Consider the following 23,473-nt stretch of genomic DNA (forward strand, 5'->3'; position numbering starts at 1 on the left):
CACAATTGGTCTACATTATAATAAATAATAGAAATGATCAATAATAATAACATTTATAATCAATCTATAATAAACATACATGTTATTATTATTTATTAAAATTTTATTTCTAAAATATTTATATGCATATAATATATTCTTTGAATTGAAACTGGTGTAATCCACTTATAATTAAATTATAATAAATATAATACATATTAATTACATTCAATTAATAATTATTAAAGTTTTTTTTTACAATTAAAAAAAGTTTTCATGAAGGGGATGTTGATTAGGGGTAATCATTGGTTATCTATAATTAGCTTAATAGCTATAAAAACATTTTTTTAAAGTGTACCATATGTCCTTGTTTGGATAGTCAAGTGCACGTGTTTGGCTTACGTCTGGCTTTGAGTGCTGGAAGATTTTAAGTGGGAGTGTGAGATTGTCTTTTGCGAGGTTGACCAGGAATTCTTTGAGCAGACTGGAGGCAGAGCCCACCCGCCGTCCCTCACAGCGGTGCAGAAACGGGACCATCCACTGGAATAAATTCCTCACGTATCGATCCTCCCTGGACTAAAACAGAAAGAAATCATGATGTAGAACAGCGTCTTCTGTTCCCTCACAATACATTAAGCAGAAACACATTAAAGTAGCTTTAAAGGAACAGTTTATGTCATTCCAAACCTGTATGATTTCCTTTAAACTTAAAACAAAAAAGGAGTCTGTACTGGTTTTTCCCATTACAATAATTAAGACAGGAGCCTCAGAAAAACCTTCAAAAAGGACATTTTCTTTTGCATGAACAAATCATTCAGATAATTTTAAAGCGGCTTTTATCTCCTTTTATGTTCCACAGAAGAAAGAAAGTCAAAGGGTTCTGGAACGACATGAGGGTGAGTAAAAGATGACAGAATGTCTATTTCTGATTGAATTGAGTGTTTCCTCAGGAAACATTAAAAGTATCACTAATAAACAGATGCTAAGATGGCCATTCACCCACTCACAGTGTATCCCCTTACACTAGCAAATGAGTATTAAATCATTTTTAATGAAAGCATTAAATCCAAACAAGCCGCTGGATGTGCTCACTGCAGTCGTAATGAGACCACCCTGCAAACACAAATCTGCACACACTCTCAGAGATCTATCATTTACACTAGTGCTGCCAAATAAACGGTATGCATGTATGCCAGCTTTGGGAAACAAAGGTGATTTGTATTATTTGAGTTGTCGAAAATACTGGTTAACCTAGCCTATTTTTATTTTTTTATTTTAGGACAATTTCTTGTTCAGGGTCATGAACATGCCTGCAAAGTTGACACTCTGAGGTGTTGTGGAATTGCGTGTACAAAATTTCTGATGCTTTTTGTTTTGACAATCGCGGGTCAGTTTGACCCATAATTTCATGGTTTTCAAATTTCAAAATAAAAATGGGGGAACTTTTTTTTATTATTATTCAATATATTATAATATTCTTTTATTTTATTTATTTTTTGTAAAAAAAATTTTGTTAAATACAGTTTAAAAAAAAATATAATTCTCATCTTTATTTTTGTTGTAATGTGTGAGGAGGATTAATATTAAAGGTTCACTGTTTTTACCTGATTTTTCATTAATTGTATTGAATCCAATTAGGGTCAATTTGACCCGCAACATAATAATACAAGTGTTGAAGGAGACTATAGACAGCCAACAATAAGAGCACAGCCTCACAACATACATTTTTCATGAGGAGGCGGAGCTTGTCAATGTCCCTGAGCTGCTGCAGATCCTTTAGTGTGAGACTCAAGTCACATGATGTCTCATACACCAGTGTCTCCATGGTAACCAGATCGTCGCACAGGACCTCCAGCCCAGGAATGTTCTGCTCTTTTCCCAGACGCACCAGAGACAGGGAACAATCAACCTGTGTGGACCAGTCAAAAAGCACAAGCAATCTATTAGATACATAACAATCCAGCTAATGAGGAACAGAAAGACAGAAGCGCCGCCAAACACACATTCACAACTGAACAATGATGATGCCAGCTGTTTGCATGTATGCGTATGCATGTATGTGTGTATGTATGTATGTATGTATGTATGTATGTATGTATGTATGTATGCATATGCATGTATGCATCTATACACTGTATATACACACATATATACTGTACATACATAGATATATGTATATATACACGTTAAAACAACTGTTAAAAGAGTGTGTAAAATTGTTTAGCAAAATCTAAATCTATTAAAACTGCCAGATCAAATCCAACAGAAAAAAAAGACAAAAACAACAACAACAAAAAACACATGCAATAAGTAAAAATCCCCAAACAGATTCGTAAAAAGTAGGACCAGTCGATGAAATCCCCCCCCGCCTCAGCAGCCCATCAATACAGTTCACATCATGAGCTGACGATTAGTATTCCTCTACCAGTTGACAGGCAGAGCATGGAGCCAATCAATAGTGGATGCCTGCATTGAGGAAATGATTGCTGCTGTTTTCCCACCTGGTAGGAACCGAAACCCTTGACATTGGAGTTAACAAGAGCCAAACACCTCCGGAACAATGCTGCCTTCACAGCAACACTCATTACAAGGAGTGCAGCTTAACACAAAACACTAAACCAGGTACAAAAATAGTATGTGTATTTGCCTTATAAACAAATGATTGCAAACAGCACACGCTTGTTTACGCACACTTGGCTTTGGTTAATCATAAGTATTGACCTCCACATGCACAAACATTTCTCCGTCGTTTTTGGCAGCCCTCGGATGAACGATCTCACACTCTTTTATTACACTGGATGTACTTTCAATCTGAGCTCAGGCGTCTTTTTTCCCTCACTTCACGTCAAGCTCTTTCAGAACAGCCCTCTCTCCTTGCTTTAACCTCTGTCCTGACAGAGTGATGCATCTCCCGCTCTGCAGCACTACTTGAAACAGGCTGTGCCTACAGTTGAGTGATAGTTGTCATAATGGTTATACAGTGGGGACAAAAAGTTTGAGACTAGAGATACACCTAAATTCTTGTCCGAAAAAGAAAATTCTGGAGATGCAGGGCCAAAAACCGAGGCCAGAGATGTGGATACAGACTTCTTGCGTGTATCCAAGATAAATCATAACCAGTCATCATAACTTACATTTGTTTAGTTGAACAAATGACGTCGTCATTGGCTAAAATGAATGAGCAGGTCACTCTACTTCCTGAACAAGTGCGCACACGAGTCAAGAGTTGCTTTCACATTCACATGAAATTTAGATAATAATATAAAATATTTAAAATATTGCTAAATAGATGACTTCTGTGCAATATGCACATTTTACTCTAGAAAGTGCTTATGGATACACAACAAGAACAAGCTATCAAGCAAAAGTGGAAAAAACCAATACTCATGTTTTGAAATGATTTATTTAAAAAAAAAATTGTCAAATCTTAAGCTGAATATATCATTTTAAACAAGAAAAAAAATTTAAATGAGAAGAAATTGGACCCCACTGTAGTTCAGTTAAAACTTGTAATAAAATAGAAAGCTATTGTGGAAAAATCAGAGCATTTTAGAGTTTCTTTTAGACCGAAAGAGAGCGAGAGAGAGAGAGCGAGACAGACAGACAGACAGACAGACAGACAGACAGACAGACAGAAAGAAAGACAGAAAGAAAGAAAGAAAGAAAGAAAGAAAGAAAGAAAGAAAGAAAGAAAGAAAGAAAGAAAGAAAGAAAGAAAGAAAGAAAGAAAGAAAGAAAGAAAGAAAGAAAGAAAGAAAGAAAGAAAGAAAGAAAGAAAGAAAGAAAGAAAGAAAGAGAGAAAGAAAGAGAGAGTGGTTGAGAAGCTGATGATGTTCAGATGTCTCTCCATTAGGAGCCCACAGTAGACAGATACAGTGTTCTCATTTGATCTCAGCACACTAACAGCCCTCTGGGACAGCAGGAACTGTCACTCTAGAAGGAAGCAAATCTTCTCTGAGTCAGATGTGCATCTGTATGTGTATTTGAGGAAGTTGTTTGTTTTTTAGCCGGGTAAGGTGTCAGTCAAGCGAAAGCGCAAAAGAAAAGCATGTGCTTTGATACGTGTTTGAGTGTCAGCTTCAGTCAGCGTGTGCACTTGTGTACCTGGTGGGAATTGCTCTCTATGTCCTGTGCCCTGGTCAGATACCACTCAGTCAGCAGCGTGATGGAGGGTCTGGAGCTGCGAAACCTCTCCAGTTCTGGCTGTTCTTCATATAAGAAGTGACAGTCATCCACTGGGCTGGGCTCCACCACTCCTCTAAAGAAAAGAACACAGTCATCAGTGACAAACAAAGCTTTCAAACACCACATCACAAGCACAAATGTGACTCAGTTTACCTGCACTCAGGAACTTCACACCAGTCCAGCTCTCTGTGCCGGCTCTCCTCCCAAGGAATCAAAGCCAAGTTACCCTTCTTATCCACACTAGGAAGAAAGAGAGAATGAAAGAACAAAAGAATGAACCAACAAAAGATTATCAGTAACTAAGCAAGAGTTATACAATCAATAGTAAATTCTTGGTCAAAATAGAAACTTCTGGACGCAGAAACTAAACACACTTATTGGTGGCCTTTCGAAGGCAAATGAAATAGCCAGCCACTATCAGACCAACCTACAAACTAACAAACAAAATAACCACAATTTGGGGGTGTATTTTCAAGTACAACTGAAACTTCAATAGATCGAAACAAGCCACTAAATAAAACTGACTGAAATGGTTTGGTAAAGCGTGCACAAAAGCAAATAGGTTTGAATTATCATTTTTAATTATTATTATCATCATTTTCATTGCTTGGCCTTTTTTAAATAACAAATGCTAATTCTGAAGAATTCAAAAAAGGGGCTTGACATAATGACCAAGAGGATGACCACATGTGTGAAAAAAAAAAAATAAAATCTGTAAGAAAATTACAGAAATATTGTTACATTTCTCAGTCTCCATTGCACATATATCAACCTGGCTACTAAATCATTCTATCGCCACATACATATGCACACAACTCTAAACCTACTACAACAGAGTCAGTTAAAAAAAAAAAAAAAAAAAAAAAACATAAAAGAAAACTTGATTTGGCAGTGTTTCTTTCCAGCAGAGACAGCAGATGGTGAGAGACCACTGGTACAGCGAGGGTGCTGCTCACGCTCACAGGCCGGGGAGAGTCGGAAACCGGCCTCCAGCTGCTGAGCCGTGATGGATGTTCACTGCAGAGGAGACTGACCTCCATAAGAGAGAATGGGTGGAAGGAGGGCGACCGAATCCAATATACTAAATCTATTCTGTCACCCCCATTACTGGAACATTAATGGGGGGGTTCCAAATGCCCTTACTCAGTGTGTCTCTCTCTCTAAACACCAAAGCTTTCCACCAAATCAGCATACTCACACACACACACACACACAAGCATGTAACCACCTACCTGACAAAAACATTGTTTTGTACATATTGTAATCTAGAAGTGTAGCACAGGCTCTCACCGAGTCCTCAGATCAGTTTATGCGTAGGTGTAAAGCTATTGCCTGTTTCCTCTGTTTTGAAACTTTTCATGTATATATTTAGAGCGAGCAATTACATCAGTCTTTCATGCCTGAGTTCTGAAGGCGTCAAAAGAGACTGTGCACTTTTAGAGTGTCATCGGTGGAAAAGATCTGCACGAAATCCCTAAGGATGTTTTACCCGCCACCACAAAAGCATTCAGCATATTAGCACCTTCAAATCTGCAAAATCTCATTTCTTCTTCCTCAACTATGAGTTGAAATGGAAATTAAAGCTAAACTGAAGTCTATTTTGAGACTGCTGTCAAAAGAGACTGTTGAAAGTAATTGATAAATGACAAATCGTTCATGTAATACTACAGATGTTACATACAGCTGTCTGCCACTCGTGATTAATTGCTCCTTAAATACACATCTAGCTAAACTAAGTTTCTACACAAAACCACTTTTCCCCATTTCAAGGAAAGAAAAATTGGCAGTGAAAGCAGTGAAAAAGCAGCACAAGTGTAAGGAGGAACTTGCTGGTCACTCAGGTTGTTGCTGGTAACAGAGAGGCCAGTGATTAAATCTCAGTGGCTGTCTTGAGATATTTGATGTTTGACATTTAAGACTTCTGAGCTCAAGACGGGTCTGCTCTTAAATATAATGGCTGTGTTACACATTTGTTCTAGACTCAAATATCCAAGGTCTTTCAGAGTAAGCTCAGATATCTCGGTCCTGCAGATGTAGTCCCTGACTTTTATCACCTCCTCTCTTCAGGATATGGCTAGAAATGTTTTCTTTCTAAAGGAGCTGAAAACTCATCAGGAAAAATGACAGCTGTGAATCTTATCACATGTATTGGAAATGCAAGGAACCAGATTTAAATCTGCAATAATACATAATAATTCAACTTTCCGCCACATATTTCACTAGTTTGTACTTCAATAAAAATTGCTAACTGCTGGTGATACCTTCTCCCCAGCCCTGATAAAAGTGATGGTCTTCTCCGCTGAGCGCAGGCGCTTGCAGTGGATGATCCCCCTGTAGATGGTGTCTGCAATGACTTTCAAGAATTTGTCATTACGCCAATGATAGCGCCCCTCGCTCAGTGCTTTTGAACACCTGCTGAGGATATGTTGCAGTGTCCCTCTTTTCAGGGACAGTTGGTGGCTCTGCCTTCCCCCAGCAAAACAAGTTGGACAGGCTTTGTACTACATCCTTGACAGCCTGGATTAAGAATTTTATTTGGTGATACTAGGATTTCCAGAGCTCAGCCCAGGTGTTATTAGGTTGTACTACTTGTTACCACCTTGTCCAGTCTCCCTGCTGCCGCATCTCAAACATCCTGCTGGCTTGCACTTTCTCAAGCGATTCTTGTACCTCATCTTGAAGCTGAGATCTCCTCTCCTTCCTCCCTGGCTGCTGATGGGGAGTTTCAGCTTTTTGTTTCACCCGTATAAGGCGATGCTGCTCAGGCTTCAAGGTAGTCCCAGTCACTTCTGTAAGAACCTATTGATCCTCCTCTCAAAGCCCTCCATTGTGGAGATCGGGACCTTGTAAACTAAGGCGGCTAAAATCGAACATCTTCCCCAGGCTACTATCTAGGTTTTTCATGATGGATGGTATCTGAGTGTTGCAAAGTGTGAAGCAGAATTTGTCGGTGACCATTCCTTTCTTCAACACCAGGGATCTGGATTTTTCCAGCTTGAAGCTCATGTACACCCAAGGTCATGAGCTCTTCAGGATCCATCTACTCCCTGGGACAGATGCTATTGTCACTATTAGGTCATCCATGAAAGCCCTAATCGATGGTTGTCGGACGCTAGACTTTAAGAGGGGACCTCTACAGTGCTCCTCTGCAGACTTCACTAGCATGTTCTTGGCAAGTGCGAAAAGCATCATTGAAATGGTGCATCCAGTGATATTTAATTTCCTGAGCTCATGCCACTCCAAAGTAGTGGACCTAGAGGAGAATCTTAGGCTAAAACTGTTGTAGTAGTCTAAGATAAGGTTCATGAACTTGGCTGGGGTATAGTACCGGTTCAGAGCCACTTCTACCAGCTTGTGAGGTATGGATCCATAGGCGTTTGCAAAGTCCCACCACAGCACCACCAGGTCCCCCTTGCTCTCCCGGACCTCCATGATCAGCTGGTCACCACACCTGTGTGCTGTGTACACCATGGTACCTTCAGCATTCCTCCTTTCAACTGAAGTGTCAATAAATGAATTCTCTAGGAGGTAGTCTATAAGACGCCTAGCAACTGCAATATTACGGTTTTGTTTTTTTGTTTTTGATCAAATGTCTGGTGAGCATAACTTCTTTTAAAAACATTTAAAAAAAAATCTTAAACAACCCTAAACTTTTGAAAAGTACTAGTGTACATATCCCTTCAGGAAGGTGAGCAGCACTTATTTTTAGCCCAGAGTCTGCAGGTAACTTCAGCCTACAGTTATTTCAAAGTTATTTTAAAGCACATATGGATAAAGTTCACTGCAAAATGTCTCATTTACATAACCAACCTGCTTTAAACTAGCACCTCATTCGGTCCTATCGCAGACAGAACCTAATAACCTCTTTCAGTAGACCCGTCATCTAAAAATGACCTTTTCCCGTTAGGCTCTTTCAAAAAGATTTATGTGGGTTTTGTTTATCCTGTTCACGGAAGATTGGTATCCTCTAATGTGTAATTCTTACCCCGCCTTAGGCAGAAGGTCGGAGTACTCGTGAGGAGAGGTGGTTTCTGGGAAATTGCAGAGAATTGCGAGCCGGTGCTGGAGCATCTCTGAGCCGTGGTAAGTGAAGAGAATGTCCAATGCCTGCACGTTACTCTCCTGGGAGAAAAAGAGACGACATGAGAGCAACACGATTGATAGAGATAATTAATTAATAGACGATTTATGAGACGGAACTAACTACTGACAGCTTTATGCTCTGCAGTAATATATCCAACTTTACAAAGACCCAGAAGCCTTTGCATTGGGCAGGTGACCATATTTCAAACATTACACTTTAAAATACTCACAGAATATGAGGGGAATCCATATTTTACGCCACACGCTAGTGAGGGCGCACACACTTATCCACAAAACAGTGAAATGGTGACTATAACTCACGCCGCGGGACGCTCATACTCACACTCACGTCATGGACGGAGAACAAAGGAAGAGAGATTTACCCTTGCGTACGTTCTTGCTGACAGAACAATATTCTGATTGCGGAACTTCTTGAAAAACTCAGCATCAAATCGCTGCTCTGCCGCATGAGGTCCACCCAGGATCTCCTGCAGAACATAAAAGAAGACACAGAGAGAAAGAAAGCAAAACAAACATGAGAGTTCAGGAGAGGGTCTCACGTGTGTATGTCTGAGGTAAATCCTCCCAGTCCACACTGCTGACATTTATCACTTTGACATTTACAATTACAGCCTTTAAGTTGACAGGGCCGCCGTGTGTATGTGTGTGCACGTGTGTGTTTAATGTCTCAGAGGTCTGGTTACATTCAGAACTATTCCCATAGAAATCAATTACACATGAAGACCCTGACAAAGGCCATCCATCACAGTACGAGCAGGACATTAACTATGCGATAGGATGAAACAGTAGACACACTCCTGCTGATGACTTTTAGATTGCAACAAAGCATAAAAATATGAACACACATATGAGCACACACATTGATCATTTTATTCATAAAAAGACGAGCGGAAATTATTTAGATAATTTAAATGACTATCTAAATCAAAGTCACAACATTTGTTGTGGATATATGGTTTCAGAGTACTTCAGAAGGTGGTTTGCATCATTTTATTATCAATTCATAAATGATCAACATTTCTACAATGAAAATGTCAAAGTCAGCCTAGTTTGAAATGACACCCTTTGATCCTTAGAATTAAGCAGGCTGTTTTTGTTACTGTGCCTTTAAGACTTCTATATGGAAATTACCTTGGTTATAATTGGCTAGCCTTCACATACCAACATAAATCACATCAAGGGATTAGAATGACAGATGCTGAATACTAAATAGATGTTGACAGGGTAAAAAATTAACTATCTGCCAAAAGTGAACAAATATTTATCCATTTTCCCCCCTTGTGGACAGGGTCACATAGTATACTATGTGTATGTACACAAATTACTACATTATTATTAGTATAGCCATTACATAATGTCAAATCTCTCATAAAAACATTGAAACGCTTGTATTGGTGGCTTAATGCAAGTAACAGCTCACATGCAACACAAAAATACAATTCTTATCAAGTTTTTTCCCCCAGTTAAAATATCAAAAAATAATCATTTTAAGTGCAAAAAAATAAAAATAAAATACAACTGTATCCGGGATACAATCTCTGAAAACAAGTCTATTTTATGCAGTGCTTCTCAAGTCAATTTATCTTGTTCTACAGATTTTTTTAATTAGTCCAAAAAGACTAATTAAAAACTACTTGAGAAGTCTTTTTTGTAGTGTGTGTTGCCACAGAGTTTTGAAGGGGGGAAAAAAAGGCATCCTTGATAAACTATCAGAGCGATAAGTGTTCATTTTGGATTATGGGTACTGATAAGTAAATTAGGGTAGTATAAGTGTTTAATATGTGAATTAGGTAGGTAAAGGTGATGTAATTAAAATTATGACTTTTGAATGAGCTGTTTGTGCAGCTTAGCTTTGGTCTGTTTGGACTGGGGAGGAAACTTTGAATTGTAAAATGTTTCTACATTGAGCAAGATAAATCCTTTTTTCCATGATATGTCCCTTTTAAACCCAAATTCATCGCGTTTAAAGCCAAATTATGGAAGTTTAAAGCTTTCTTTAATGCAAAAGTACAAGTTTGGAGAGTGTTACCTCATAAGTGGCCAAGCGGTCCAGATAGCAGAGAAGCTTCAGTCTACTTCTGCAGAGCTCCTTCTGCTCTAGAGTCAGTCTGAAAGAACATGACATCAACAAGATTAAACATGCAAACACAGTCTTATCTGGAGCGTATCGGCATACATCTACTTCAGAGAGCCACCACTAATATCCATGAAAACGGTGGAATGAAATAAAGCTTCACACACTCTGGGGGGAGGGATGGAGGGTTTGACAGACATGTATGTAGAGGCTTACAGATATAATGAAAGGCATTACAAGGAAATATGGATGAATGGGACAATTTGAGATTGAAGGAAAAAAAGCGGACGAAACAGTGCCGAAAGGGTAGTGAGCCATTATAGACCCAGATTAGGTCATCAAAGACAGGCTAATGTGAGGCGACCGCTGCCTGATTGCCTGGATGCCCATGCGAGCGCGCGCGTGTATCAGTCAGCGTGAAAACCCACAGAAGGCAATTACAATCTCATCTCATTCTCCCTGCATTACTGCGGAAACCTGAGCATCCCGTTGTATGCGAATGAGACCCGCACACACGGACAGATCATCGGACTGGGGGAGAATATTGAACTGCAGGATGTTATCGCAATGCAAACATGATAAAAGAAGATTGAAAGAATAGCCTAGGCATAAACACACTCACCAGTGAAAGCTTAGAGCACTTCTTTTTCCAGCCTCCACACTCTAGAGCAATTCTATTTCAGACATACTGATTGTAATGAAACTAAAGCAGAATTCAATGCCGTGTCAAGGGTTTAAAAGCGCGCAGCATTTGGTACGCTGCTGTCAGTTCACTTAAAAACTAGTGTGCTGAAGGTCGCTCATCTTTGAAGAGTCAAAACGTTACATACCGACTATTGACAACATCAAACTTAAAATAAAATAAAATAAAAACTATTAGAACCATTTAAGGATGTGTAAAAAAAAAAAAAAAAAACATTTCATGATTGCATAGCAGGCTGTTTTAGAGAGGAGAAAAGGAATTGGCTATTGATTTGTCACTAGTTATGAAAAAAGGTGCACTGGTTTGAAATGTACTAACATTACTTACTAAATATACAGCAGTTTAATGCCTTAATACTTATTGTGTTAAATTCAGACCAATAATTCAACAAAACAAAGAGTCATTAAATAGTGGAGCTTAATCACAGAAACAGTTTAAAACACCACATCAATAGAGCAATTAACAAGACACATGCTAATTGACAAAATATCTAAGGTGGTACTGATGCGATGCGTCATTTAATTTCAAGCAACACTGCATTTTTGCCTCAAAGCCCACTGAACTTAAGAGTTTGAGGCTCTTGAGACTTTCTAGCCTCAAATTGAAGACAATATCGAAGACTTGAAATACTTTAAGATATTTAAGTTTTTATAAACGCACTTTTATAAAGTGTATATGCATATGCACGCATCCATCCATCCATCCATCTATATATAAAAGTATTGACTTCAGACATTTTAATGCTAATTTAACTAAGGTCAAATGATAGCTAGAAAAAGTGTAATCCCAAATAAAGTGGGAGAAATGGTGAGAGAGAGACTAATCAACAATAAAGATGGATAAAAAGACCAATAATAATTCAGCATGCAAATTGTAATAAAGAAACAACCAATCACAGCTAAACAGGTCAATATTACCATGAATACTGAACTGTCAATGAAATCTTCAGAGCAAACATGTTTACAAACAGGTCAAAAAGAAAAATATTCATGATATCTTGTTCCAGCTTTTTAAATAAGTTTATGCAGCTTTCAAGTGAATCTGGGAGGTTCGAACCCCTGAATCTGGCATTTGTTAGTCAGAAACATAGTTAGGGTTACAAATTATGAACAATAAATCTATTCATCCAGCAGCCATGTCACCCTGTAGCCCAAGACTGGTTGCCCACTGAAGCTAAGCAGGGCTGAGCCTGGTTAGTACCTGGATGGGAGACCTCCTGAGAAAACCAGGTTGCTGCTGGAAGAGGTGTTAGTGAGGCCAGTAGGGGGCGCTCATCCTGTGGTCTGTGTGGGTCCTAATGCCCCAGTATAGTGACGGGGACACTATACTGTCAAAGAGCACCGTTCTTCGGATGAGACGTAAAACCGAGGTCCTGACTCTCTGTGGTCATTAAAAATCCCAGGATGTCTTTCGAAAGAGTAGGGGTGTAACCCCGGCATCCTGGCCAAATTTGCCCAGTGGCCTCTGTCCATCATGGCCTCCTAATCATCCCCATATACTGATTGGCTTCATCACTGTCTCCTCTCCACCAGTAAGCTGGTGTGTGGTGAGCGTTCTGGCGCAATATGGCTGCCGTCACCACATTGGTGGTGGCTGAGGAGATTCCCCCCTTCTATGTAAAGCGCTTTGAGTGCAGAGAAAAGCGCTATATAAATGTAATGAATTATTATTATTATTATTAAATAACTAGTCAAAATTACAAAAGATTTTCACATAAATGAATCACTTTTACATGGTATTTAACAAAAAAGATTTAGTTTTCATTAAGCAAAACCTGAAAGAGATTAACTTTACACAAACATAAAGGTTTAATTTGACCATAGTTTCATTAATATAATGTACAGTGCTTGTGATATGCGATTTAAAAGATCACAAGTCTCAAAAACTATTACTCAGATTGTAATGCTGATAATATAATTTGCAAAGAAAAACACAGCAAAACAGAAGCATTGTCACTACTGGTCTCAGACCCCCCATTCCCTTTTTATTTTACATTTTATAAACCAGGTTTTAAAAAGGCAGCACACATAAGGCTGAAACGCTCTTGAAAACTGTAGTAGATCTGAAAGCAGTCTGTGCTGAAGCTGAATTAACTGCGGGCGGTGTCGTCTTCAACAGAGAGTATCTCTGCAAGACTGAAGCCTGACTGACAGGCAGACATTGTTAAGGGGAATCACTATCAAAATATGAAACCGTGATGGTAAAAGAAGAAGAGAATTGAACTTTCTATTGCTTTCTAACAAACACACACACACACACACACACACCTCTTCAACTAAACCCAGCGGTCTGATCGATACCACCCCATTGCTATAATGGTGGCGTAGTTAAAAAGAAATTAACAGAATGATGATTGTCTTTTTTGCTGTTGCATTCCCACAGCTGAATGTCAGGAGAAACTGAAGTGCACATTAGAGTCTCAATGTTGATGTGCCTGTCTATGTCACTCTTTATCTTCTTTCTTCATCGCTTTTATCTTCTCGTTCGCTCGCTAAATGCCTTTGTTTCTCTTTTTCTATATGTCCCGCCACCATTTCCCCTTTTTTTTTGTATTGGTTTTCTCTTGATCAATCGCTCTTTCTCCCTCAATGGAGTGAAAAGGACATCATGCATCATTACAGACAGACAGACAGACACACACTCATAAACAGCCATATTAACACACACATTAAATATGCTGACTGCGTAAAAACAAACAGCCTGAGGAGTAAACACACAAACACACACACTCTGGTGTCAAACCGCTGGCGGAAGCGTACAGTAATTAAGTGCAAATTAGATACAGTTCTGTGTGATATGCATGAAGAGAAGTGTGTGTGCGCGCGTTTAACTGAGTTATGCTATGAAAAATTAGGCAATTTTTTCTGTGTGTAAACAAGTGTGTTTTGATTAGTGCAGTGTTTACAGCAAATGTTAGCCAATCTATGATTTTTTTTGTTGTTTATATCTCCCTCCCTCCACCCTATCGAGTGTGTGAGCGTTCATAATTTGTGTTCAACCGAGGGCTCTTTCATTAGGGCCTCCTGGGCAAAGCACAACAGAGGCATAAATTACCTTATGCAGATTAGAAATAAATCTATAAATGGCTTTAATTTTATCCTACACCTCTTCCTCTCGCTTCTCTTTATCTGTCTCCCGCTCTTTCTCTCCCTTCCCATCTGTGTTGTCTCCGAGATCTCTTCCACTGAATTTAACTTCCTCATGAGCTTTATGAAGACATCCACTAGGGGTGGGTCACATCCAACAACCAACTAGCGCATTAGTGAGGTCGACTAGTTTATCTGTACGTTTTTTTTCTTTCTTTCTTTCTTTTTATCATTACATTTTAGCAGTGGTGCTTTAATTAGCGTGCTGAGAGCATGCTGTGCTTTAGCTCTTGGGCAGATTGCACGGTAAAACTATTCAGGATAATTCAGTTTTAAAAAGTTATTAAGTCAAATTAAAAATAGTCCAACTTTTGAAGATGCCATGAAATTTAAATATGAGTTTTGTGGCTTTTAGTACCATCTATATGCTAGTGAGAGCTAGTTTTCAAACTAGGGTGCGAGGATCCCCAGGGTGCAGAAAGGGTCTATGGAAAATTTGCGAGGACAAAAAAAGATTTAACAAAATTGCCAAAAATATCAAGTTAAGTTATTTACAGTACAGGCCAAAAGTTTGGACACATTACTATTTTTTATGTTTTTGAAAGAGGTTTCTTCTGCTCATCAAGCCTGCATTTATTTGATCAAAAATACAGAAAAAAAAAAAATTATATTGTGATATATTATTACAATTTAAAATAATTGGTTTTCAATTTATTATACTTTAATTTATCATTTATTTCTGTGATGCAAAGCTGAATTTTCAGGATCATTACTCCAGTCTTCAGTGTCACATGTGACATCCAGTCTATCACATGATCCTTTAGAAATCATTCTAATATTCTGATTTATTATGAGTGTTGGACACAGTTCTGCTGCCTAATATATTTGATGAATAAAAGGTTAAAAAGAACTGCATTTATTCAAAATTAAAAAAAATATTTTCTAATAATATAAATCTTTACTATCACTTTTTATCAATTTAACACATTTAACCTTGCTGAATAAAAGTATTGATTTATTTCAAAAAAAGAAAGAAAAAAATTACTGACCCCAAATTACTGACCAGTAGTGTATATTGTTGTTACAAAAGATTTCTATTTTTAAAACATTTGCTTCTTTTTTTTTCTTTTTTTTTTCTTTTTATTCATCAAAGTATCCTAAAAAAGTATCACAGGTTATGAAACAATTTTAAGCAGCAGAACTGTTTCCAACTTTGATAATGAATCATCATATTAGAATGATTTCTAAAGGATCATGTGATAGACTGGAGTAATGATCCTGAAAATTCAGCTTTGCATCACAGAAATAAATGATAATTTAAAGTATAATAAATTGAAAACCAATTATTTTAAATTGTAATAATATATCACAATATAAAAAAAAAAAATCTGTATTTTTGATCAAATAAATGCAGGCTTGATGAGCAGAAGAAACTTCTTTCAAAAACATTAAAAATAGTAATGTGTCCAAACTTTTGGCCTGTACTGTATGTTTAACATAATATTTTTTAATACCAAATAAAGGTACTTCAGAACACTTTCAAAAATTCTAAAATGTTTCCATTTCGGTTTATACAGTTAGATTAAATCAAAACTGTATCTATACATTGATTTGTTTACCAATTTATCCACAAATAAATAAATCTACAAAGTAAGTTTATACATCTAAAAATCACTCTAATAGTGGACAGAAACAAAATATAGACCCAGCAATGCATTATTCAAAAATATTTCAAGTAAATAATTTCCAAGATAATATTTTTATAATTTTCTTTGCTTTAATACAGTGACAAATTAAAAGACAATTATTTGTTTAATTATTTTAACTCCACAAAATATTTCCCTTAAATAGTATAAAATGGATCTTTATTCATGAAAATGATTCGCTGCTTTCATACTTCATTCCCTCTCAAGGGGATAATAATTTTTGGGATGAAAGGCATCAGAAAGCTCTGTACTCCTAAAAGTTTGACAAAATAAATGTTATAAATGTACGCATTCAAACAGCCTGTTTAAAAAGGGCTTCCTCTAGACAGCTGTTTGAGCAACAGACTAGATCATTCTCAAATTATGCAGTTAAGCATATCACATCTACCCAACTTACAATGAGTGTGTGTGTGTGTGTGTGTGTGTGTGTGTGTACTCGTCTATCTATCTAAGAGGGGACCTTGGTGTCGTTACACACTCACTAACAGGGGACCGTCGAGCCAAGTGGGGACATTTTTCAAGTCCCCTGTTGGTCATGCTTTAAAACATGTTAAAATCAGCTAAAACACGCTCTGGTTAATTTTTTACATTTTTGACCAAGTGGGGACTTACATGTGTGTGTGTGTTTAAGTCCATACTCAGCAGCGCTCCTGTAGGCTGGAGCAGGAACTGCAGTGGCCCATTAACACACGTCGTTCACACTTCTCTATTGTCTGAATGGCTGCTGTCCTAGAGAGGCTCTGAGACTGTAGAGCTGCTGTTTAACTGCTTAGTTCAGGAGCTTTCAGTAACACTTAATAATAACTCCACGCTATTAATCATTAGTTAAGCATTAGTAAACAGTTAATTAATTTATAAAGCATTAATATACACTAATAAGCAGTATATAAATGCAGTTATAAATGCTTTATTCCTGTTTTAAAAGCATATCTATAATGTGTTTAATAATTGTATTTTCATACTTTATTAATGATCAATTTATCATTTCTAAATGAAGTATAGCATCATTTACAAAGCAGTTATTTAGGAGTTGTCAGTGGTTCATAAGATCCCTTAGAAAGTGTGAGTAAATGATTCAACTATTTCAATGTACATTCATACATCATACACTTATTATTCAGACATATAGTAATAGTTACTTAGTGTGTTAATAAATGCTTTATTAACATGTATTTCTACTGTAGTTCAGGTAGTTATAAAACATTTAGTAGAGGTCAGTTCACTATTTTTTGTGAGCTCATCTAAAGTGAGGACTAGTTATGCTAGTTATGTAGGAGATTTAAAGGCTGTTCATATTTCTATGTTCTCTATCACTGTGTTGTGTTGTGTGTGTTTCCTTTTTCTGTTTAGAAGATAAATTAGTCTTTAAATCTCCTTTATAAATGCTTTAAGCATAACTAGTCCTCACTTTTGCTCACAAAATAGTGAACTGACCACTACTAAATGCTTTATAACTCCCTGAATCTACTAAATTTACTCTAAGTGATCTTATTAATCACTGACAACTCCTAAATAACTGCTTTGTAAATAATGCTATACTTCATTTAGAAATGATAAATTGATAATTAATAAAGTATGAAAATACAATTATTAAACACATTATAGATATCCTTCTAAATCAATAATACAGCATTTAAAGCTGTATTTATAAACAGCTTATTAATGTCTGCTTTATGAATTATGATTTAACTGTTTACTAATGCTTAACTAATGATTAATAGGATAGTTATTATAAAGGGTTACCATATATATTATATTATATTTTTCATAATATAACTTCAAATATGCATTTTTTTATAAAAAAAAAAAAAAAAACATGCCAAGAGGGGATCTGCAACTAAATGTCATAATTATAATGTAATTATTATTATATTATTAAGATATTAATAATGTGACTGATAGTATTGGCTGCCTATTAATTAAAACATAATTTCTACTCTTAAAAAAAATCAATAGACATGTCCTTATTTTTCTGTTTCCTTTGTTTCTAGGATGTTGATGTACAGAGATATTCAGTGTTTGAAATATTGCTAAATTTAAATGCAACCAAACATATGTCGTTCGTTACCATCCAACAGTGGACCTTTCTTGATCTAATTCAAAACTTTTGAGTTGACTTGCTGCATCTGGTCATTTTGAAGAAACAAAAATGAAATACACAATTTTCTTTTAAGGTCTTTTTTCATAATATAACTTCAAATATGCAAAAAATAATAATATTTTAAACATGCCAAGATGGAATATCATCTCTGAACGATTTCTACCTGTACAAGAGGGGACTCGCAATAGCCTGCAATGGAACTGTGTGTGTGTGTGTGTGTGTGTGTGAACAGTTAAGTCTGTCTTTATTTTGTAACTATAGTTACCAAATAAAGACAGACTTAATTGAATGTAATTGCTTGAGGAAAGACCATTTAAATCTACAACGGGGTAAAAAATACAGACGGTCCGGCAGCAACAGTTCAAAAGCAGAGGCGAGAATATCCTCTTATCATTCATAATATAATTTTTTTACTTTCTATGCTTGGTTATGCAGTCCCTAACAATTTACTTGCCATTGTTATGTGTCATTGCACACACACATACATATCTATATTACTAACAGACCAATGTCGCTCTACACTGGCCGAGAGGGGACTCTCGGAACGATCTCTATCTATACAAGAGGGGACTTGGCTGCAATGGAGCTGTGTGTGTGTGTGTGTGTGTGTGTGTGTGTGTGTGTGTGTGTGTGAACAGTGAAGTGAACTGGCAGTGAAGTCTGTCTTCATTATGTAACTATATATATATAGTATATTATATAGTATATTATATATTACGCCTTTTATCATTCATAACATTATTTTTCTTATTTAACGCTTATTTTCTCTCTTCATAGATACTTTCTATGCTTGGTTATGCAGTCCCTTTAGGGTTTATAGGATTAATCAAACAGAAATAGCTCTTTAAGGTAACGATTTCAGGTCACTATAGTGACCTATATTTAGTATAGCGTAAAGCATACTTTATACAGTGAATAATGATTTTATTAATCAAAATGAACTTCGCGTCCCCAGTTGGATGGTAAAGAACGATACGTGTTTGGCTGCTTTGTACATTTCTTGCCATCACAAACACACTGTAAAGATTTTGGAGGTCAATCTCAAAATGTTATGTCGACTTGCTGCACTGAACATTTTTAGTTGGTTCAGTTGAAATATATGAAGTAGGGATGTTCATTTAACATTTTGTTTTCTGACTGAAAGCTGATGGTTGTTAACCAGTCATCATCAGTTAACTGACATGATTTGAAGGTTAGATTAGAATTAAATGGACTTAGAATAGAATAGTCTGTGACCGATTCAAATACCTAAAAAATGTAGATTTACATGTGCAAATAGCAGCATAAACAACAGAACATGAGGATTCACACATCAAGCACCCGCAGTGCTTCTGTGAACACAGTAAACCAGAATAAAAGTGTATATATAACTGTATATATAATAAATAGGCCAACTTAAATGAACAATTAACAAAACTAAAGTGCAATAAATAATACACGCTTTAGGGTCTGTTTACACGACATCATTTTCAACTGAAAACTGAAAACGTTTTGGCCGTTCATTTCAACGAAAATGCCATTTTGGGGGCCTGACAATGCAAGCTTTTGAAAACGAGTTTTTGTGAGCTCATCTAAAGTGAGGACTAGTTATGCCTTGTAAAGCATTTATAAAGGAGATTTAAAGGCTGTTAATATTTCTATGTTCTCTATCACTGTGTGTGTTTGTTCCCTTTTTCTGTTTAGAAGATAACTGAGTCTTTAAATCTCCTTTATAAATTATTTACAAAGCATAACTAGTCCTCACTTTAGATGAGCTCGCAAAATAGTGAACTGACCACTACTAAATGCTTTATAACTCCCTGAATCTACTATATTTACTCACACTTTCTAAGTGATCTTATTAATCACTGTAAACACCTAAATAACTGGTTTGTAAATAATGCTATACTTCATTTAGAAATGATAAATTGATAATTAATATTTAATAAAGTATGAAAATGCAATTATTAAACACATTATAGATATGCTTCTAACTCAATAATACAGCGTTTAAAGGTGTATTTATAAACTGCTTATTAATGTCTGCTTTATGAATAATGATTTATCTGTTTACCAATGCTTAACTAATGATTAATAGGATGCAGTTATTATAAAGGGTTACCATATATATTATATTATATTTCTCATAATATAACTTCAAATATGCATTTTTTTATATATAAAAAAAAAAAAACATGCCAAGAGGGGATCTGCAACTCAATGTCATAATTATAATGTAATTATTATTATATTATTAAGATATTAATAATGTGACTGATAGTATTGGCTGCCTATTAATTAAAACATAATTTCTACTCTTAAAAAAAATCAATAGACATGTCCTTATTTTTCTGTTTCCTTTGTTTCTAGGATGTTGATGTACAGAGATATTCAGTGTTTGAAATATTGCTAAATTTAAATGCAACCAAACATATGTCGTTCGTTACCATCCAACAGTGGACCTTTCTTGATCTAATTCAAAACTTTTGAGTTGACTTGCTGCATCTGGTCATTTTGAAGAAACAAAAATGAAATACACAATTTTCTTTTAAGGTCTTTTTTCATAATATAACTTCAAATATGCAAAAAATAATAATATTTTAAACATGCCAAGATGGAATATCATCTCTGAACGATTTCTACCTATACAAGAGGGGACTCGCAATAGCCTGCAATGGAACTGTGTGTGTGTGTGTGTGTGTGTGAACAGTTAAGTCTGTCTTTATTTTGTAACTATAGTTACAAAATAAAGACAGACTAAATTGAATTGAATTGCTTGAGGAAAGACCATTTAAATCTACAACGGGGTAAAAAATACAGACGGTCCGGCAGCAACAGTTCAAAAGCAGAGGCGAGAATATCCTCTTATCATTCATAATATCATTTTTTTACTTTCTATGCTTGGTTATGCAGTCCCTTTAGGGTTTATAGGATTAATCAAACAGAAATAGCTCTTTAAGGTAACGATTTCAGGTCACTATAGTGACCTATATTTAGTATAGCGTAAAGCATACTTTATACAGTGAATAATGATTTTATTAATCAAAATGAACTTCGCGTCCCCAGTTGGATGGTAAAGAACGATACGTGTTTGGCTGCTTTGTACATTTCTTGCCATCACAAACACACTGTAAAGATTTTGGAGGTCAATCTCAAAATGTTATGTCGACTTGCTGCACTGAACATTTTTAGTTGGTTCAGTTGAAATATATGAAGTAGGGATGTTCATTTAACATTTTGTTTTCTGACTGAAAGCTGATGGTTGTTAACCAGTCATCATCAGTTAACTGACATGATTTGAAGGTTAGATTAGAATTAAATGGACTTAGAATAGATAGGTGTCTGTGACCAATTCAAAAACCTAAAAAATGTAGATTTACATGTGCAAATAGCAGCATAAACAACAGAACATGAGGATTCACACATCAAGCACCCGCAGTGCTTCTGTGAACACAGTAAACCAGAATAAAAGTGTATATATAACTGTATATATAATAAATAGGCCAACTTAAATGAACAATTAACAAAACTAAAGTGCAATAAAGAATGGACACTTCAGGACATAATTTTCAATTTTCACCTGACAATGCAAGCTTTTGAAAACGAGTTTCAAAGTGCAAGGTTTTGAAAACGATGCCTTTACCATCTGCATGTAAACAACATAAACGTGAATTTGTGAAATTGGTATGTCATTCCAACCCGGTCACACTAAATGTGTCTCTATAGCACACATTGTGTTTATTGTGCAATTTACACGCGAAAAGGAGTTTCTGTGTGCATATGATACGCATGGGTGGGTTTAGGGTAGGTTTAGTAATGGTGTGTAATATGTAATATGTATTATATGTTTGGTTAGGATTAGTGTTGTAGGGTGCATGACATGTGTATTCACCTTATTTTCCACGAGGGTGACGCCATTACGTTCGTTTTGTCATCTTACTTTGGGCTGAGAGGGACCTCAACTTCCGTCTGAAAGGACGCTAGTTTCTAGACGTAATTCTATTGTTCTAACGGTAAAATATGTCAAGTATTATATGGTCAGTTAGGGGCTGCCATAACAATTGGATTAAGAGGATAGAACAATTTAACCAACAGTGTTACGAACACAATGTAAAGCGATCGGAATGTTGTGGTGTACTTTACGATTTACACCCGGATGTGCCGTGTCAGTTTAGCGGAAGTCGGATGACAAATTGCGGAAGCGCAAAGTATTAAAAGTGGGCGGGGCGGAATAAGGTGAATTACACGCAATAAAGTGCTATCATATGAATGTATTAAATGCATGAATAAGCCTTTCTGCATCTGACAGGGATAAATAAGTTTGAATTCTGGCAATATTTTTAAGATGGAAAAATGCAGATTTTGAAACCATTTTGATATGGGCATCAAATGACAAATGCGGATCAAAGATAACACCTAGATTTCGCACTTGTGATGCTGGAGACAATAATTCAGAATCAGAAAACAGACTTAGACAGTTATGTTTGTGCAAATCTGTCAGCATACCAAAAAGTAACAGTTCCATTTTTGATTTGTTAAGCTTAAGATAGTTGTCATGCATCCATACCTTTATTTCTTCCAGACATACGGTAAGAGCTGTAATTGCGAGATTTGGATCAGGGAGTGAGCTAACATAGATCTGCATGTCATCAGCATAACAAGGAAAAACCCCGTACCGTACTTTCTAATAATGTCACCAAGCGGCAACATATAGATGCAGAACAAAGTAGGTCCTAGTACTGACCCCTGCGGGACGCCCTGCTGTACTAATGTTGCCTCCGATTTGTTCTTCCCCAAATAAATATACTGCAAAGAGATGCCAGAGGTGCCTAACAAAACACGCAACCTGTCAAGGAGGATGATATGACATATAGTGTCAAAAGCAGCGCTAATGTCTAGCAGAACCAAAATGCTGCAAGCACCCATATCAGCAGAAACATTAGGCGTTTCTCAATAGCAAGTACGCACAGTTTGGACTTGCCAAGTCCAGCTCAGGAGAATGACTCCCGAGGACGCGAGTCCGGTAATTCTGCTAATGGAACAGCACGTTCTTCAAAGCGTCAGTCAGCTCGCTCTGCTACTCCGGTTATCTCTGTATGTACATTTTAGGCAACAATAAAACAAAATATGTTATAAAACACCACACTGCCTCTTTTCGTTTTCATTTAAAGAAATCTTAAACATTATAGCCACACAAATGGTGATTGCCTGGATCTCACAACCTGGATCAAATTTTCATAAATCTTTATAAATAAACCACAGATTTGAGCTTTAAACAACTACATTCTCGCCTGAAAAACTCTTAAATTTACATTTCGTGACACAGTAACAGTAGTATTATATGTCAACTGTAAATTAAAAGATGGCGCTTCTTATGTTGTCATTCCCCTTGTAGCACGCGCAAGTGACGATTCTCTGTCAACCAATCAACGTCCTGCAGTTAGTCTAGCTCCACCCTTTAGTACCATACCACTGTGCTGGTACCCCAACGGAAGGGTACCCAAAAAGTGTTAAGGTTCGGCTTTTTGGTACCATTCACAACTTTTGACAGTGGAA

At 36.5% G+C, this 23,473-nt stretch overlaps 1 protein-coding gene across 2 annotated transcripts in view; it reads right to left on the reverse strand.

Annotated features, from left to right (window-relative positions):
- The window catches only part of nbas (NBAS subunit of NRZ tethering complex), a 187,830-nt gene that overhangs the window by 121,578 nt on the left and 42,779 nt on the right, over positions 1 to 23,473 (reverse strand). For both annotated transcript variants that reach the window (XM_082147804.1, XM_082147805.1), the window contains 7 exons: positions 10,298 to 10,376; positions 8,631 to 8,735; positions 8,150 to 8,286; positions 4,318 to 4,404; positions 4,084 to 4,237; positions 1,703 to 1,888; positions 382 to 555 (listed from right to left, as the gene is read on the reverse strand). In XM_082147804.1, the coding sequence (XP_082003930.1) occupies positions 382 to 555; positions 1,703 to 1,888; positions 4,084 to 4,237; positions 4,318 to 4,404; positions 8,150 to 8,286; positions 8,631 to 8,735; positions 10,298 to 10,376 (922 nt within the window). The remainder of the gene's footprint in view (positions 1 to 381; positions 556 to 1,702; positions 1,889 to 4,083; positions 4,238 to 4,317; positions 4,405 to 8,149; positions 8,287 to 8,630; positions 8,736 to 10,297; positions 10,377 to 23,473) is intronic.

The sequence above is a fragment of the Leuciscus leuciscus genome (genome assembly GCF_965113295.1).
Source record: "Leuciscus leuciscus genome assembly, chromosome: 19".
NCBI classification, from domain to species: Eukaryota; Metazoa; Chordata; class Actinopteri; order Cypriniformes; family Leuciscidae; genus Leuciscus; species Leuciscus leuciscus.